We start from the raw sequence: 20,881 nt of genomic DNA on the forward strand, positions 1-20,881 counted from the left end.
TTCCATCGGATCTGTGACTATATATTCTAGGACTCTGGTAAACACGATTAACAACGTTGTCTTTGAGCCCACAGCCTTTAGAGCTGCCAGTTCTTCAAAATGCGTATACCGTGAGGCAAATTTTGACTGAACAGTGTATATATATAATTTATAATATGAATGGCTGAGGGATATTTGTGAAGTATATACTTCTTCAGCAACCAGCAAAAAAAAACAAAACTATCTCGAAATACAACTTATTGAAATTCACCTGTTCCGTGAATTTATACTTTTATATACTTGATTATTTTTCTGACTTTTTCGGGTTTTGTGTAAATATAATAATTAATTGTCATAAACTATAGATAATTTTTACGGCATTTCAGAAAAACAACATACGGTTGTTATGTAAGGTCGTACATGGACTGGCGGGTACCTAACCTACCTAATAAAACTACTGAGTAGCTAATAAGTATTAATGAAATAACGAAAAATAAAACTTAAAAAAAAAATGCTTCCAAGATATTTTAATAGTTTTTGAAATGTTAAAACTCGAAATTGTTCGATTCGTAGTGATGTTGTGAACAAATTATTTACATAAATTATGGTTAAGTTATGGATTTTTCTCGCATTCGAAAACAATTCACGTGACGACTGACGTAGTGACGTATATTTTTGTACGAATATTTGCACTCCTTGCCCGTATACTATATGATAATATTATTCCTAAAAATGTAAGTATTTACACAATTTTTGAATTTGGTTGTCTAAAAATTATGGCTGGCAATAATTTATAACGACACGAATGGCATCTAAGCAGAAAAAAATGTTTGAGATGATATTTCTAATTTATTAGCTGGAAGAAAGTTAGTGACAGGGACCAATGCGCTGAGACATTGTACAATTGAGTTTGGGTCACAACTCACAAGTCATAACATAGGTCAAGTGCCCATCACGCAAGAGGTTTTATGGTTTCAACTATGAGCTGTGGTCCTCAAGCTATGATATTAGAATATCGTTGGCGGACAGGATAATAATGTTATTGATGGTCTAAAAAATGTTTTTATTCATTGAGCTTCATTTATAAGCTCTTTAAAAAAAAAAAACAGGTATCCAGGTGTTAGTTAAGTCATTGTGGGTAAACATAGTAATTATCAAAAAATGTAATCTGAAACCTCACCTTATAGTACCTACTTTTTATAATGAAGCATATAGAAAAAAATAAGTAACCTGTTACCCGACCGTAATCGAGAGAAATTAAAATACAGAAAAACCCATAGTATTCCCATAATTATGGTTTAGGACTCTTGTGCATAAGCTGCGGTATTTGGCCGAATGTAATTGGAAAATCTCTCAAATGAACTTAAATGGCAATATTGTGCGAATTTAAAATTGCTCGTTGCCACCATAGAATCACATTGCCCGATTGCGGTGTATAGACATTACATTTTAGACATCACTCAGACCTATCTTATTCGAATGGTCGGTTCTATTTTTTTTTCGTTCCGTTCGCAAAACAACTTGCATATTATTAAACACACGTCGTCACCTTCGGTACCCATCGGCGAATGCCGGTACGTCCGATTTCCCCCACCCCGTCACTAGACCGTGCAGAATTTTAATGACAATAACAAAAATAATAATAGTAATAATAATTACACCTCGCGAAGTACCCTTAAAAGACGAGTCTCGCCGTCTCAAACGATTCTGTCGATCATTCGCCGACACGCAACTGTCCGTCTCCTCCCGCGGCACACTCGATAACACATTGCAATTATATTATATAATATTACGTTAACTGTAACAGTATCGCCATCATTTATCTGATATCGTTACATTTTCTAGACCATAATATAATATGCACTTGTGTTTCCACGGTCGGCGCCATCACCTGCGAAGGTATATCACTGTTTCTGTATTCAATCGACACACACGTTATTACAAATATATACAATAATAATATTATAATATATTTAGTTAGTACACGACACCACCACAACCGACCAGCACCGAAGAAGACAACCGGCGACAAACTAGCGGAAACGAAATTATTGTAATAATAAAAATATTATACCTGGAGCAGTAGTCAACATCTTTGAAATGTTGGCCGTTACAAAAACGGTTATCGTCTTGGCGTGCCTGGCGATGGCTAATTGCGGAATCTTCCACGGATTGCCGGTAGCCGATGAACCAGGTAAGCAAATAATATCAAAACAAAAATAATGATGACCTTTATCAAATATATTCGTTTAACGCATAAATGAAGCTAACCACTATATTTAAACGGCATCGTATCGGTTTATTTCCTATGAATAAATGTGGTCGGTGTATGAAATCAATAATTACAACTAATCTCTAGCTTTGCTTTTAAATTTAACGTATATGTATTTACTTACTACGTACACACAGGTAATATGACACAGGCTAATGACACAGGTCATTTTAAAGTTATACATTTCCCTTATTTTTCCGACCAACAAGGTAGTTGTCGGTACAACATTTAATTGATTTTTGATTTTTGATTTTTAAACGTACCCATAGTGAATTTATATTCAAAATCCATAAAGTGGATCTTCAATCCCGTTACAACGACTGCAATTTTAGATTGTGAGCGGAGCATATAGATTTTACAATGATTTGAATATTTTTATGTACATATCTGTGTACACGAATAAAAATTATTAGAAAATATGCTTTGATTTTCCATTTCTGATAAAAATTGGGTCTAGTTTTTATTTTTGAGAGGTAAAAATTGAAAACTTCTAGAATTTTACAAAATAATATGGAAAAACAAAACAAAAGTTTAGGAAAAACGGGAACTTTTAGCTAAATATCTATAATAATGTAACCAATTTTCAACAAAATCGATTTTGTTTTTTTGGTTTGACTAAAAAACAAATAAACTAATATTTTATTAGTTATAATTAAATATAAGTTAAAAACATCGACGAAATTAGATATTTAAACGATAACGATTATAGGTAGTTATTTTGTTGTGATACAAACATTTTTTTAATGGGATTTGACACTTTTACTTTTATTCTTATTTTTTTGTGTACAGAATGCTATTTTCAAAACATTCAGATTGATTGTATGCTATTTCCTATTTATAATTTATACTGTATTAACTTCTATAATTAGTAAAATTATATTCTAGAATAATTAATAGCAATATATTAATTGTTTGATAATAGGCTGCAGATCGTCTCCGTTATTCGTATGCAATGATTTATCGTTGAATTCAAATTTAACACATATATTCAGTGTTGTACTCAATGACGTGGTACAATCGACTTCTACTGTTCAGTAGAGCAGGTTATCTAATGTCCTCCTTTTAGGTTTATAAACATATTTTTAGAACACCTTATATCGCCGATGTGTCCGTCATTCCGAAGGTACCGTTAGTTACCAGGAGGTTTATTTTGGCCGAATGTAATTCGTAAACTGAAACTTACAGTACGTAAAATCGACATTTGACTTCCGCGTGAAGGTATATTTTTCGTATGCATCCTAAAAATCGTTTTTGTACATTACCCTTACGAAACAAACGTTCGTTATTGGTTATTTTGTAACTTTATTAGTACGGCGAAATTGTTAGTAGGTATGAGTGACGGTTATAATATAGTTATGGTATACGGCAACGTATGGTATTATAGGGTATGTGAAACCTGGTTATTTTATATCACAACAAAATAAATATTATCTCAAGTCTATACATAACTGAGTAATCGTATTGTGGATATTAATTTAAAAGACATTTTTTTTTATTGTCCGTGATAGTTACTGTGCATAACTTGTATATGGAATTGCAATTTAATGTGTTGTATAAAAATACGTTTGGAATCCGGAAATTTGTTTTATTTATAAGTATTATAATACAAGAGATGTAAATTGTGAATCACTTCATCTGAGGGGGGTTAATTTTCGTCCTTCTAAACTTTAAACACCATTTCTAATTTTAAAAGACATTATCCAGAATTCAAATTTTATGAAATGTATTCGGTCCCAAATTATGAAATTAAAGGTTTAAATTGCCGACTATTCGAAAGTAATCCTTTCCGAATAATGGGCATTCATTTTTCAAAGATATTTATCCATAAAATACTAAATGTTCTCGACAACCTTTACAAAAACGGACTTGGATTTTTGAATAAATAAATTTTAAGTCATGTCCTTTATTGATAAGTGACGATGACTATTCGAGGTAAATCATTTTATACTGATTCTCTCTTTTGTTTATGGCGGGACGTAAAAAATATCCACGCTAGTGTAATGATTGAAATTGCGAGTGCGATAAGACCACTGAAGTACAAGATAATATTTTTATGATATTAAATTAATCTTCTACTATAATGTAAGGTCTATCTATCAATGAAAAAATACCATCTACGTGGTTAAGTAATTTATTGTTCGCATCGAGATATCATCCAGTGCCACGCAGTTGCATGTAATTGTATGAGTGAATAAGTTCTTGTACGGTTTAAACACGTAAAAATATAATAATATAATATTATTATCCATGTACCATAGAAATATATTATACAGTTTATAATCTTTGTTCATCGTGAAAATTAAGTAATTAGTTTTTATAAGAATGCATGTTTTCTCGCGTGAAAAAATAGGTAATACCTATTAAGTTTATTATGAGCTATTAACTGTGATAAGTGATAACATTAACGTTAAGTATTAATAAAATGTATTCAACATGTTATTTTTGGAAATCCAACTGCTTCAGAACTCAAAGATGATTCTCGTATATTATTTGACTATATTTCATTAGTTAAATAAGCATTTCATTACGTTACTTACAGTCACTGTTGTAAACAAACACAATATTTCGGATACGAGTTGAAATAGTCACAGTGATGGATTTGGATTTCGGACCAGCCCGCGGCCTGGGAAAATTAATAATTATCAGCCCACTTTGCCAGGCCCCATATTTTGAGCAAATACTCTATGGAGTGATCCATTTAACGTAAGACCTTCATTATTTCAGAAAACTTAAGTTTTTTAAAATATTTCTTTCACATAATTTTAAGTCGTTATGAGCAAATATATTTTTTTTATATTTTAATCCTTTATGATAATAATGCACTTTTAATTCCTTATTCTAAAGCAGAATACTTGTTGAAGTAGGTGTTTATTTGTAGGTATCTATATGAAAATTTAATTTTGAACAAGTCATGAATAGTTCATCAGTTATAACTTATAAGTATTTACAATTAGATAAGCTTAGTAGTGGACCAACCATTTGTGGGGTGCACTATTGTACTACTTCACTCACCTCATCTAAACTTTAATAGGCACTAATAAATCATTAACTACTCGTCCAAAATTCAAATTTTATACTTCGAGCACAGCAAATATTTTTGTATGGAATAAAAAATGTAAAAAATGTTGTCATTCAAATTTAAAAAAAAAATGTATCAATAAAAATAGAAAAAAACTTTTTTAACGATTTAAAATGATGAAAAACAAATATTTTTAATAACGCTATTAGTTTTTGATATAATGAAACGTACCTTACATCAAATGGATCAACCGGTAGCCCATAAAAAAATTATGAAAGCATTAGGCATAACAATAATAGGCAACAATTATTGTACTGTATTTATCATAATATTAGTTGATGATTAAAATATTAAAATAAGGCTTTCTACCCAAATTACAATAATGATATTTAATTATTTAAACAAAGCATTAAATAATTAACTTTTCTAAAATACATTTAAATACCAGCCCTTATAATGTAAAATAAACTAATAATTATTATTGTTATATAATAGTGTGGTACCTAATTGAGATCATTGTTTTCTTGAGCTGCATTATAGCAATTATAATTTATTACATAACATTCACAACAACAACAACGACAACAACAGGTATTATTTATTATTTAGTTTCTATTATATCTAATAATATAAAATATTTATTATTAAATTTGACTATTGTTATCTTGCTTGGTATTATGAGAAAAATATAAGAGAAAAATGTCTAAAATTATTCGTCGCTACATCAGAACACAGCCGCAGACCTGTTAAGAAAATGTCATGCCTATATGCGTGATCTCTGACTTTCAAACTTATAACTAGCAAATTGCATGTTCTGAATAGTTCATTTAACTCTGTTAGGTTTAGTTTGGGAGTAAATTGACCTATTACAACATTTAAGAAGTAAGAATATTATTCTGTTGATAATATAGATTTTTTATACTTTAATTTTAAAGCATTTTAAAAGAGTGAATTTCGCAATTATGGCGTCTCCTTAACTCGTTAGTACTTTGTACTCAATCCCATCAAGAATTTCCCGATTTCCCGATTTCCTGATTTCCCGATGTTCTAATCGGTCTCTGCAGCCAGAGTTGTATTATACAAGTGGATGGTACCTCGGTACTATCGCCATTGTTCTAGCCAAACATATGCAATCCTTAAAATTTATATTACATAGGTATAGCTAAACAGTTATATATGCATATAGCTATAGTCTATAGGTAGTGTAGTTACGTACCTATGTATGCACAATAAATATTAATCTTTTCTTTGATAAGGCACGAGTGCCGAAAGTCGTCTTTTATTTCATACCCTATTTAACATTCGTATATTATGGACTATGATAAATATTAACAATTATACCACGTGTTTATGTTGTGGCGGGAGTCACTTTAAATATTTCAACTTTAAACGGTTATAATAGATATAAATAACACAAACGTTTCAGGATAAAAGGATTTCTCTTCGGTATATTAATTAAAAGAATCAAAACGTATATTATTTATCGCATATATAGTTTGCAGTTCGATTCATTTTTATTTGTCAATTATTTTAAACAGAATTTGTTTATGATAAAGCGGTCGGGTTGTATAATTTGTGTTTTCAATATATTATACGTTTGTGCACTATCAATAAACGAAAATATTAATTATCCGGCAAAATTATAACTATTTGTCAGCATCCATTTCACTAATTTTGGGAACCAGCGGTTTTCAACCTTTTTATATCCGCGTACCACCTACATAGTATGAAAATGTTCATGTATCCCGTTTGACCAAATAATTTTTTTTTCTTATTGAAAAACTATTCGTTATTTCACTTGCATAGTTGCATTGAATTTTATTTTATTAGAAACTACAAAATTATGATAACATAAGCATCTAGTGAATATAAATAAAATAAAATATATACAATTATTAACCAAATAACATTTAATATGAATTAATTCATACATTTTTTTTAGCGTATTAGCGTACCAACAATAAGCTTTGCGCGTATAACACACAGGTTGAGAAACGCTGACTTATACAGTTAATAGTTATACCCAACAATATAAATATGATAATATTCTTTCTTTATATCGATTTTAGAACACACTCTCTACGTACCTGTATAATAATATTATATAGGTATAGACACATACGCTTCATTATCAATTATTGTTTTGGTGCGTAGTTTTTTATCGAATTAATGTTAATCCGCTGAAACCTTATATTATTTTAATACCGCGTTTCGACCGATTGTCGTTTCGATTATTATCGGTCATCTGACACCGGACTGCACACTGCACACTTCACACACACACACACACACACGCATGCATATACACACACACACGCGCGCGCGCACACACACACACATACACACACGCGCGCTCGCATCGTACATCATAAAATAAATATAAATGCACGGCAACTAATATTATATTATTGTGTGTAAGCATTCATGACTATACAGGAAAAGATTTTGGAGGGAAAAAATTCAACGGAAAGCATAAAAACCGACATCGACGCGATGCATCGCACATTGCTAAACGCGTCGGGCTCGGTCTGAAGTAACAATATTTATAATATACGTATATATGTGTTTGTATTATATGAGTGTATATTTAAAATAATTAATCCGCGTAATTGGCTTTGCGATTCGTACGGTTTCGGCCCTGTGTCTTGCGCCCGCGTGTCGCGTAATTTATTCTTGTTGACAGTGTCCAGACTGTAGTCTGACCGTAATAACAGTTTTAATATATTTTCGTACACCTCCACCGTGGTGGTCTAGTGAAATAGACTTTTCGTCCGGTCTAACACCAAAGACCTAATATTACTATATTAAAACCAACACTCGATAATGTCAGTTCTAGAATCATGCTGTCCGCCCGTGTCCAGAAGGCAAAACTCCATACCAGTACACTACGTGACGGGCACACACTACGAAGTCGGATACAGCGTCGTAAGTATAATCAGCCTATGTCTAATCAATTGTATGCATTAAAGTAGTAGTATTGTGCACATTTTGTATTTCATAATGATTGTTGTAACCCGCCAATATTCACGACCGTGCGCTGAAGTGTTATAGATATAGATTCCGAGGACTATAATCTTGTGGTGTCAATTCTGTGTTCTTGATATGACGCTTTATAGTATTGAATTAATGGGTGTGATTTTATGTGTTTATAACCCAATTATTAGATATAACCATTATCAAGTACTTAACATTAATGACGTTTTCGTATATTAGAGCAGAGGAACAAATAACCATATAAACAGAAAACACAATTCTCAGATCGTACGCAGTTCCGTAAAAATAAGATGAATTTTTCCGTTACGAAAGTAATACTACAGTGACCAATATTGTATTTTGTACCAATACTAGCTTTAGTACATTTTTCAGTGTGATCATAGGTACTTTAGTTATCTCAGAAATATATTTTTTTTTATTTGTTTACGGTACGTGGGTAACGATAAGGAAAAAAAAGTTCTTAAGCACACCTAATAATATAGCTAGGAAAAAATATATTTAGTTATACTCATCTTACATAATTGATTAATTATAAAATATTTTCTTTATTCGACGTCATAATACGTGAGTAAAGAATTTTCAGGAACTTTTACCCGATTAAACACAATTTATTAATTATTCGATACCTAGAAATGATAATTAATTATAGATATATATTGTTAAATTTGACTGATCTATTAGAAATTTTTTTTCTGATTTAGGTTATACGTTAGGCGTTTATCAATATTTCAATATTTTTCAACATTTTTATTATTATTTTTTATATTTATTGAGGTCAGTACCGAGGTAATATTAGATTAGATAAGGTGAACCTTAGTTCATGCTAATAATTATATGTATTTTGTTATTAGCGCATGGGTTTAATTTTTTTTTAAATTGTATTTGGTCGTGTTTCAGTGTTTGTTAATTTTATTTTATACAGCATTGTACCTGTGGGCTATGTTTGTAAATAATAAAAAATTGATCATTTATATTATATTCGTTTATTGACTGTTGGTGTCTACCAGTCGGTAGTAACTCTTGTTATCAATGCTCGCCGAATTTTTGATTTAAAAAAAATACATCATTTTTTGATATATTTCGAGCATTGACGCTTCCTCGTTATTCCTTTAAGGAAGGGTCGTATCTCTATTTTATTGACATCAAACAGATTGGAATATTCTATTATTATTTCGTATAATATCTTGTACAAATACTATGGCAATATTTTTGTCGAGGTGCGTCAGTTTGAACGCAATAATGTACTGAATTGGAATAGATTCGTCAAAAAATATAAATGCATAGGTACGATGGAAATATGTAGGTAATAAATCATTGGCTATGATAATTTGTTTTAAACTGTAGACTCGTATATATTATATAAATACTAGGAAGTTGGCTTGTTCGAAGCGACAAGTGTTTTTTTCTGGCTAGTTGTCTTGATAAAACTGCATTTAATATGTGACATTTTTATTACACTGCATAGATATACCCGGTGTACGGATATGCCTTATATGCCAACATAACATAGGTATCCTATACAGACCGCCAACTTTCGATATCTTAATGATAATAATATATAGGTTTTATATTGTTTGGCTGCAACAACTGCGACTGCGTTTGACATTTTAACTGCAACTGCAACTGCACTCATTTAGACCCGTTTCGTGGTGTTTCTATAAACGATCGTATGTACGTGTCGCTTCCACAAGATTCTATTTTATAATTTATTAAGCACCTGCAATTTTTCTTGTGAGCCCATTTTTTATTATAGCACATAATATATTAACTAGTATTTCCTAATAGCATTAAATTTACTGATGTTTAATTTCTTCTATTGCAAATGCAATTTAAATGTACCTAACGATGAATCCGATTGGATAATTAAATGTTAGCGATTTTTGTAGATCAAATTGCATTTTTAAAATATAAAATATACGTAAATAATTATTAAATATGAATTATTACAAACCTATAATATTATTAAGAAGTCTGTAAACGCGATCACGTCTAATAAATATTAATAATTAATACAGAGTGCATTGTATTATTGTTTTTTTTTCGAGAATTGTTGAGTTATAATTGTTGTACAAAAAGCTAATACAAAATAAAAATAAAAGTATATAGAGTGTGCTTGTTTCTGTATCCACACACTTAGGTTTTATCTCCTCGACCTTTTACATTAGATACTGCTCTATTGGTCGTTTAAATTTGGCCATCAAGGATTAGCGCCTGACGATGATTAGGGTAATAATATTAATGGTAATAATAGTAATAAAAAATAAAAAACTTATTATTCTCAACATAATGTTTTTAGTCGTCATCGTAATACTACGTGCATAGGTGTACGGCCTAAGGTATATAATATTCCAATAATTCTACTAAATTATAATTCATTATTTCGCAAAATTGTTGTAAAGTGTAGACGATTAAGATACAACAAACCAAAACAACTGTATCAAATTATGGAATAAAGTGAATTTGTATTTCTATAATTTTATTTTAGTCTTTCTCCGAATGTTCCTTATATAAGGAACTTGGGTATTCAAATTTTGAGAGAATTTTGAATACAATACATTTTAATTAGCAAAATAAAACTCATGAATAATTGTGTTAATCAAACGTAAGTGGGTATAATACTTTACACATCGATGCCTCGTCAATTTGCTAATGATTTGTTTAGATACACGCCTAATCAGGAAATGTTTAAGCTTATACATTTAATTATTATGTTGAAATTATATAAGATGTTTACTTAATAATTTTGCCATTAAAATACCATTAATAATTTAAAAGCAACATATTTGACAGTAATTATCATCGTAATTATACTTCAGATATTCATATGAAATAATATATTATTATTTAAAAACAATTATCAAATATAGGTACCTAGTACCTACATTAATTAAATGACAATTAATTATCAATATTAATTTTACGATAAATCGTTTATAAAAGCATTATCAAATAATATAATATTATCATGTTATTGTTTAAAAATTAGTTTTTATCAACGTTTATAAAAATAATTCGTTGTGAAAAATTATAATTTGAATAAATAGGTAATATAATTAAGTGTGCTATTTATTTTTTTAATTTCCTAATCGAGAAAGATTATTGAATTTGTGTTGATGATAGATAAATTTAAATTTTAAAGTACGATTTTTAGATTAAATAATAAGTTGTATATATTATTATTTATCAACAGCAAATAATTAGTACCTACGGCACATTGATGCAACTCATACCTATATAACAAAAAATAATAATATCCTTGTGATTATTGAGCAGTATATTGTATTATTATCAATAGTAATAACTAGGTACAGACGATACAGTAGATAATTATAATTTATAACCTTAAAATTTTAGAAATAATTAATTATTGAATAACAATTAATAACAATTAATAACACCGCATATAACACTATTTAAGTACAACCTACTTGATATCAAAATATTTACATTTAAAATTACTTTTATTGTTATAAAAAATAAAAACTTAAACAAGTGTTATTACTTATTTATGATTGTGGTATCGTAAACTAACAAGTTGTTCATTAAACGCTAGGCAACGCACTTAATTTACTAATCGGATTGAAAATGTGAAGGTATACCTATATAAACTGCTTTACCAATCATTGTAAATGTCGAAATTATATTATTTAATATTGATGAGTGAAATTCTTCAGTCACAGTTCTCTATTTACACTTTTTTTTTTTGAAAAAATACGTCAATAGCGTTATAAGACTGGACTGATAATATAAAAACCGAAGAATTCGAGTAATTCGATACAGAATCTGTTTCTTTTAACCATGAACTTGTTCATTGACAGATTTCCGGTATCTTAATAATATTCTTATATAAATACGCAACCTATATAATATGACATAGATATATATTGCATAATGTGTGTGCCTATAACATAGTTATTTTAATAAACGAACACGGCTTGGGGATTTTAAAGACATAATATTACGCTCACGGTCAATTGTATATATTATTTAATGTTGTCCAGTATAATATTTACTATATTGCCTTTTATTTTATCACGATTAGAGTCATTAGGACTTTTGTAATTTCCAAACACGAATAATAATCATTAATGATTTAATGTGTAGGTAGGTAGGCACTATGTAGGTACCTACTACTTATTATAATCGGAAATCTCGAGTAAGCAACGTGTATCGAATGATTATACGGATTATATTACTACGGAAACGATGATTTTTTTTTTTTTAATTTCGTCATCGTGCGACATAGCAATTTTGCATAAATCGCGCGAACAGTTTTGCTTGAAATAATAAAAAATATAATATCCAACTCACGACGGTATATTTTTGTTGTGGTTTCGGATTATGCAGGACGATGGGCATCGAATAAATTGTACGGAATAAAGTACGCGCCATGAGTTCTACGACAATCGTCGTATTATAATTACATTATTAAATACCTACTTATGATATTACTTAAAAACCATCGCGTTGGTAAATGAACAACTGCTATTACCTCGATAATTTACTAGTAAACGATTTCGACGAGTAATGATTAAAAACTTTTTGCGGTGAGTGCATTGCAGTGGCGATTCTCCTTCGACGGAACTGGACGACACTGACTACCGTGGCCGGATCAGCCCACCGGGTGTGCACAATAATAGTCTCTCGTAGGATTTAATTTTTTTTTTTCGAAGGTGCTCAGGAAGTGTTCCGGCCGATTTACAATATTCACGTACATTAAATATGTTAATCACTTTATTTTAATCACCTTCCGTTTTATTTGACTCTATACAGGTATACACTGCGGCGGGTTATAATTATACAGTATGTAATTACTGAATTACATTGCACAATGTTGTACGTTGATTAATTTAAACACATTATATTATGTTATTTGAATCGCGTTTTTTCAAGCGAGTATTTCACGAGGCTGCGAATTGCAATACCATAGACATACCTTCTTGTAATCAGACTTCCGTCTGGTATAATTAGGTTGTACAATTTTTTACTGTATGCAAATGTAAAAAGAGTTGTTACTCTATCTAGACATTACACAATATTATATAAAATCCAGGTAGGTTGTGAGCACGAGGGACGTTTCACCGAAAATTGTCTGCACATTAACCGAACAATAACATTGACACTAACAATAACAATAACATTAGCTATTAATTGACTCACAGATCAGCTGCAGCTGCTTTCAGAGTGAAAAAAAACATTTATTATGAAAATAAAAGATTACACCATTTTTTAAAGTTCCAGTTATGTGTGTTTTTTTTTAAATTTATTATAACAAAAAACGACAATCGTTTAACTAAAGGAAACACACGAATTTTGAAAATAAATATTATCTCGGATTATCGAAAAATCATTTCCAGATTCCATTGAAAATGCTTTCATTTAAGTGTTATAACTTATAGTCTATAGATTTAAGATATATAAATATCGAAGCAGTAGTAATAGCCGATCTGCGACAACACGATTTAAATAATTGTATATATAATTTCGTATCCATCCAATAATCTAAAACGATTATAACACGGGTCATGAGATTATTCGTAAGTTACACCGAATCGCTATTTTAAATACTAATATATTTTTCCATTTTTCTTGAAATATCGTTAAAATTGGCTACACGAACCCCTTAAGAATATCTTTGAACCATCAATCCTTATTTTATGTTATATTATATATAAAAGAATAGACCTTTTTGTGTACCAATTTTGTGACAACGCTGTTTAACTTTTTTCCAATTTGTTTTCACAGAATAGCTTCAAATACCCCCCCCCCCCCCTAAGTGTCATCACGTCGCCCGATTTTTAAAATTTCGATTTTAAAGGGTTGAAATCGGTAAAAATAAATTTTAAACGAACTTAAGTCACCTGCTAGCAATAACTAATTTTTCGCTCAACTGTCTTAACTTTTTAGTAGAACTCAACCTCTGATCGGCAGATCAGGTTTAAGAATGCATCAAATCGAATTTTATTACATTGCCTAAAAAAGTGCAGGCTGTCTGCTGAGTTACACTTACAGCCGTTCATCGGCGTGTACACGACCAAAATAGTTAACTATACAAATTATAATTATATAACTTTAGAATGATTTTCTAATAACAATATGTGTATAAAATCATTAGAATCATTTGTAAATATTATTTTTTTTTTTTTTTGAAAGCATTTTTAAAGGAGGTTTTTTATATAGCTATATAATACACGGGCAATGCCAAGACGGGACAGCTATAGTTACGTATAAAATACAAACGTCTTTTGTTAAAATTGAGCCAATCGAGGTCTGAAGGCTTTTAAATATGAATATTTGCATAATTAGTTGAAGATAAAAATAAGTCTGTCGTTATACAGAAACAGTTTATCGGTTCTTAAATATCGAGGCAGGCTAACTTCCCGACTAATTTCCAATTGATAGATATAACCGTTTGAAACATACATTCTGCCAACAAAAATTTTAATTGATGAAAAAAAATTATACAATAATGTATGAAATTTTAATTTTATGAATAAAAAAAAATCATAATCACGTACAGTTTACTAATTCCGTATATCATTTTTTATCATTTTATAGGGACGCACTTTTGGATCAATGATAAAAGAATATTTACGCTTGTATGAGCCACTTCAGAGTGAGTTCTTACCAATGTATGCTCAACCAGAAGGGCGACAGATTTATGAAGAAAGTTTGAAGTCAACACAAAAATACTTCCCTCAGTATGTGATCGAGCTACAAGGAGTGGCTGATGGAGCGAAAGTTCCGTTTCACGAGGTATCTACGTGTTTTGTTATTATTGTAAACAATAATAATACAATCGTGCATAATATTTAATATCTTTATAATATAAATTTAAATATATTTCAGTTGTTCCTAATGGCTTTAGATGATACACTACCAAAGAATTTAAACGCCTCCAGTAAAGACAAAGGGCCTGTAGGATGTACTTCACTCATAATTAATCAGCCAAATGCACAGGTAAAATATAATGTGTATATATTTATACTGAACTGATAAGCATGCTTAATGCTTATAGTCATCTGTTAAATGATTATGTCGATATTAATGAGTTAAAAATAAATTATTGCAATACATGATATTTTAATATTGTATAATTAGTGCACAAAATATGTGTTCCTACAAAAGTATACGAAAAATAAATTCAATTTAAATTAATATAATATATTATATTTTTTTCACTGAAATAATGTAATATTGTAAATATGTTAATGTTTTAGTTAATTAATTTTTGTAATATGTAAATATGTATACAATACAGTTTGTGACACAAGAGTGATATAAGTAATTTGTTCAGGACTCATATATAAGCCATAAATAACTAGCTAGGTTTTTAATTAATTTAATCATTGTAAAAACGAGAAAAATATACCAATGCACCGGTAAATAGTTGAGAGGTTGGTTAGAAAATGATGAAAAAAGGGGTTTTTAATTTAAAAAAACTAAGTATCTATGCACTATGCGTTATTAACTGGTACATATTATTGTTGTACAGCTGTTAGGGCATACAGAAGACGCGATGTCCGAGACGGTAAACAACTACTACATAGTGGCTGCTCATGTGGTGCCCGATGAATCCGAATTGGGGGGCATCTTTCCGGCCAGAGAAGAGAAGTTCGAGGCACTCGCGTACGCTGGACACTTACCAGGTTACGCAAGCGGTCACAACCACTACGGGCTGGTGTTCTCGATCAACACGATATTCGTCAGTAAACCGTTGAAGGGCAAAATCCGTTAGTATTAACCTAATATAAGTATGTAGATAGATCGCACATCTACATGTATGTACATAGTACAGGCGGGTAGAAAACGATTGTGTAGGTATAGTACTCTGAATTATATGATTATAGTATACTCATTGCTCATTATTTTCCAAAATATTTTAACACGATTAGGTACATATTAAATGCATTGTATTTGAGTGTAACGTCACAGAATTTCACTAATTTTAAAATTGTAGGTATACAAAATAAAATACCTAGAATACAACAAATTATCCACAAAATGTTATTACCTCTAGTCTCTAAGATTGACAATATGTTAATGAAAGCAATTAATATTAGAGCTGCTCTCACAAATTTAAAACTACTATACACAAATTAGCATCTTATTGATTTTTTTTTGTTATTTGACAAACAACACATAAATAAGTTGTGTTTCCAAAAAGATAAATTATATACAATCGAGTTCTACCCGTAATGAGATCATCATCTGATAACGGTTTGAAATATTTTGAAAGTCAATAAGAATGACCAAGTCAAAATAGCATGTGCTTATATGTACACAGTGTATAAGAAAAATAAATACATTCTACACATAGAACCTTTTAAAAAATAATAAAATTAATAAATGTTGAGTATTTTTTATTTTCATATAGTATATAAGCTTGTAAATATAATTATTTGTTTTCATAAGTTCCGTTAGCACTTCATAGAATTATAGCTTATAGCTTTTTTTTAATAGTAGGTAATCTAATTTTGTAATAAATCAAAGAAGTAGGCACTAAAATATGTTTTCAAACTTTAAAATGCGTTTCCTGAACAGTTTAAAAACCGATGTATATAATATATATGTATATATATATATCATGAGATCTTTTCATTCTCAGATCACGACTTGTTCTTCTCGGTTCTGTTCCATTCCTGCGCGATGTACATATTATTGTTAAACGGTATAATAACACGAGCCCCTTTTGTGTTTTATAGCCCGAGAGTTCATCACGAGAGCGGTCCTGGCCTCGCGGGCCGACCTGGGCGAAATCTTGGACGTGTTGACAAACGAAGGCGTAGGCACGGCTGATGGATTCAACATGAACTTTGCTTTCCTGGATGTACCCAAAGAATCTCGTGTTTTTCACACGGCCGAAGTCACCCCGAAAATCGACTCTGACAGGTCGGAAGTGTACCTTGCAGACTTTGGCATGGGAAGCAACTCGTTACATACGAACAGGTGTGTACACGCGCGAGCCTTTAACCCTCAATACTTATTACTTATTATAAACAGTAAATACATGAGGAAACACTCCAGTAGTCTTGGCGGTAGCGATGTGATGCACTTTATGCAAATCATATTCACCAGTTAAGATTAAATCTGGATCTTAGTTAAGTAGAAGACTAGTATATTTTATGTAAATTGTTCAGAAAATTCGGATAAGTCATAAGACTACCTAATGAATTTTTGGATTTCCAATGGTTAGGTTTATTATTAATTATGTTTAACTAGGTTCGATCTTGTAGGTCCGTCGAAAATAATCGTAAAAAGTGTTTAATATATATTTCCAATTTTAAATATTCAGACTACTCCATCTGAAGTATCCGGAACTGAACGAAGCCGCTTACGGGAGCAGCGTGTCCAGGGAGAGCCGGTACAAGCATATGACGGCCAACAAGACTGCCGTGAACCTCCAGGACATGTTGGAAGTACTCGGCAACAGGGACGACGATCCGTGGCCGATCTTTAGTGACAAGGCTGAAGCCAGAGTCAGCACCATTAATTTGGGTGAGCGCGTAGCTTTATATGTAGAATATTATCAGTATTATACCAATGAAGTGAGTGCGGTGGAGTTGCTATGATTTTTTTTTGAGGTGGAGGGGGGTTAACAATATTTTATTGCTAGTTCTAGGGTATTACCGGCTTTTTACAGTTTAGGAAGTTTGATATTTCTCGGGAGGTTTAAGCCCTTAATCCCCTCCTAGTTACGGTACTGAGTGAGCTCATGTTCGGCACAACTTCACACGACGGCCGGACTCGAGTATTAAACGTACCGCATAAATATATATATATATATAGCGGCTTTGTAAAAGCACCAAACTTAAGTAAACGACGACATGTGATTTAATTTTGTGTGTGATAGATCAAAATATGTGCGATGTGTACGTCATCGTGTATGCATCGAGAGAACGCATTACACAGAATTGTTATTTTTTCGCACAGCACGTGAAACATGTCTATAACGCATATCATGTTCAAAAAAAAAAAAAGAGTTACCATATTGAAAAAATTGTTTTCTTTAAATTTTACAGCAGGTGTTTGTAGTTTTAAAATAATTTTTCAAATGTTATAACTTATAAGATTTGACGTTAATAAATTTAATTAGAATTCATATTTATGAAATTGCCTTTTCTTAACCATGAGTGAGAACTGAAAAGTGGAGGTGGTGATGATATGACATGCAACTCGTGCAGGTCTTCATAAATTACATATATTTTAATATTTATGTATATTTTTGTTGTTGTTTGTGATCGTTATATTTCTATTGAAAAGGGTAACTGTTTTGACCTATCTATACCGGGATAAATTCTATTTTACGTTTATCTCAAGTAAGAAATTCGTTTAAAGATGCTAGATAAGTGTTTTGATTTATGCTTGCGCTTTGAACCTGCCTATATCTAATCCAAATAATTATTCATCAATTTCATTTTTAAAAATTAAGCTCAATGTTAAAAATTTATATTATCTTTATAGTTTTAATTATTTTACCGTCATCATTTTCACATTGTGTTTTTATTTTTTAAAAGTGCAAAACATGCATAATTATAATCGTTAGTCACTACTCATTTAATTAGTCAGCATTATTTTTTAATCAATAATAGTTTTAGTTATCTAATAATTATTCATTTAGAATGCTTATAATTTTTTAATTATATTTATTGGTTTGAATTATATAGGTGTTTTTGACTTCAATAAGAAAACTTGGACATTGTGGACCAATGATCCAATTGACACACCACCTCTATTGCAGTTGCCACTAACATTCGCGGATTTGATTGGCCCAACAAGAAGTGATGTAAGCACCAACAAGATCGAAGTCATAGAAACGTTTTATCCTGACAAATAATTAGATATTATATTTATCATCATAGTCATTTTACCATTATATAGTACCTATATACATTATATATTTGGGTCGTTAATATTCATTATTATATTATATAATGTCATCGAATATCTATATAAAATAGTACAACATTGTATCCTATGCTGAGTTATTAAATTTATAATAATTATTATTGTTAATTATATTATATTTTTAGATTATATATAGACTATTTATAAAATTAAAATAACACTATTCGTTTTTAATGTGTATATCTCATACGTGTTTACTAATAAAAATGTTTGCTTGACCATATAGTGGTATGGTTAGTGCAATTTTAATAAACTGTAGTTTGTAAAGTATAACACATACCTATCATGTATTTGTTTTTGTCTGATAATAATTAATTTACGTTAGGCTAGGATACGAACAAATCTAAAAAATTGATTATAATGCATATATAATACTATGTACTCATTGAAGCTTATATATTACAATTGTAATTAATTCCAGTAATTGTCGATTTTAGGTTAGTCGAGTAGCGTGTAAACAAAATAATGTCGAAAAAAATATTGCTTGAAAACATTCAGAGAGAAGTTTGAACCCTATGTATGAAATGTGGGACTAATAATAAATGTCACTATTTTTTATGTATTATAAAGTACACCAACTCCCACGCATGTGTGTATCAAATACAATTTTTTTTGAATAATTTGTTCAATCAGTGAAACATTTTATGTTGCTCTTGAATAAACGAGTTAACGTTTTAAAATCAATCGACGTACTATAGTGTAATCTGTTTTAAAAGTTAAAAAATAGGTAGGTTCAATGTCGTTTTTGGAAGAAATGAGTAGGAATATTAACCTGGCGACTTAATCCATTATACCTGTAACATATTAATATTAAAAAAGATATGTATGTGGGTGCCACTCTGCTGTACAGTGGGTGTCGAGTGGATCACTGCAGTAATGGAAATCTTAAATTTCAATTTAATAATAAATCAGAACATACAAAAAACGATTCTGAGAGAAGACAGGTCTGTCAGCCTATAATATTACTAAGTATATTTATTATTTTATGATAGGTATTATTGCTATTACGTTTATTTATTTTACTATTAGTATTATACATTACGTAAAATTATTTTTGCCGAATATATCGCATTTGAAAATGTGGTTTTATACTTGTGTGCATAAACTAAAATAGTTATTTATTAAAAAACAATTGTGTTCACTTATACTTATATATATTTTTTAGATGAAGAGTGCGCGAAGAGTGCATCACCTTGGCGCATCCAAATTAATCACTGAGCGATGTCCGGATCCCCGGCTGAGGATATTTGCTCTGTTATTGGTCGTCGTTAATCAGCTATAGGCGTCGCCACCGATGGTGCTGAACTGTCGCGGTCGGTGGCATCGTCAAGTGTAGTGGGGATAGATGCGCTAATTTCGACCAGTTTTCGTCATGAGCCCGGTGCGTTCTTATTTGGAACGAAGTACAGTCGTACAGAAGATAGCCAAACGAATTTAAAAAAAAATCTGCCCCTATTTCTAATGCAGGTTTAATGGTTGCATTGAAGTTATTTAAGGTGGATATGTTTACCAGGATTCATAAAGAAATTTTTTTTTGGGGGGAAGCACAGTTTTAAAAGTAGCATATTATGAAGTTACGAAAGTTGTTCGAGATACATTTGAGCTTTTCTAAAATTGGTTTTATTTTATATTTTGTTTCCAAATCTAGTTCTTAAGGTATTTTTGAGTGATTATCTATTTATGAGTCATAACTTATGAGTTTATGACAT

General features: G+C 30.5%; 1 protein-coding gene across 3 annotated transcripts; it reads left to right on the top strand.

The window, feature by feature from the left end:
* Positions 1-1,676: 1,676 nt before the first annotated feature.
* Positions 1,677-19,193, top strand: LOC111029571. Of its 3 annotated transcripts, none has more exons than XM_022308619.1 (9): positions 1,677-1,878; positions 1,957-2,173; positions 8,101-8,195; positions 14,823-15,020; positions 15,114-15,224; positions 15,760-15,997; positions 16,970-17,213; positions 17,560-17,762; positions 18,932-19,193. In XM_022308619.1, exons 2-9 carry the CDS (start codon positions 2,080-2,082, stop codon positions 19,099-19,101), a joined length of 1,353 nt encoding a protein of 450 aa, XP_022164311.1. In that variant the 5' UTR covers positions 1,677-1,878; positions 1,957-2,079; the 3' UTR covers positions 19,102-19,193. The 3 variants fall into 3 exon arrangements, with proteins under 3 accessions (XP_022164311.1, XP_022164310.1, XP_022164312.1); XM_022308618.1 differs by lacking the exons at positions 1,677-1,878; positions 1,957-2,173 and adding exons at positions 4,414-4,601; positions 5,766-5,861; XM_022308620.1 differs by lacking the exons at positions 1,677-1,878; positions 1,957-2,173 and adding an exon at positions 4,415-4,601.
* Positions 19,194-20,881: the final 1,688 nt, after the last annotated feature.

The sequence above is a fragment of the Myzus persicae genome, unplaced genomic scaffold, assembly GCF_001856785.1.
Source record: "Myzus persicae strain clone G006 unplaced genomic scaffold, MPER_G0061.0, whole genome shotgun sequence".
Lineage (NCBI taxonomy): Eukaryota > Metazoa > Arthropoda > Insecta > Hemiptera > Aphididae > Myzus > Myzus persicae.

What these genes read in the sequence shown, in the direction of transcription:
- LOC111029571 (XM_022308618.1), top strand. Translation starts at nt 4,574, where the DNA reads ATGCATGTTTTCTCGCGTGAAAAAATAG. An exon ending in AACAACAACGACAACAACAG is followed by an intron (nt 5,862 to 8,100) that starts GTATTATTTATT and finishes CGATAATGTCAG; the next exon opens with TTCTAGAATCATGCTGTCCG. An exon ending in ACGAAGTCGGATACAGCGTC is followed by an intron (nt 8,196 to 14,822) that starts GTAAGTATAATC and finishes ATCATTTTATAG; the next exon opens with GGACGCACTTTTGGATCAAT.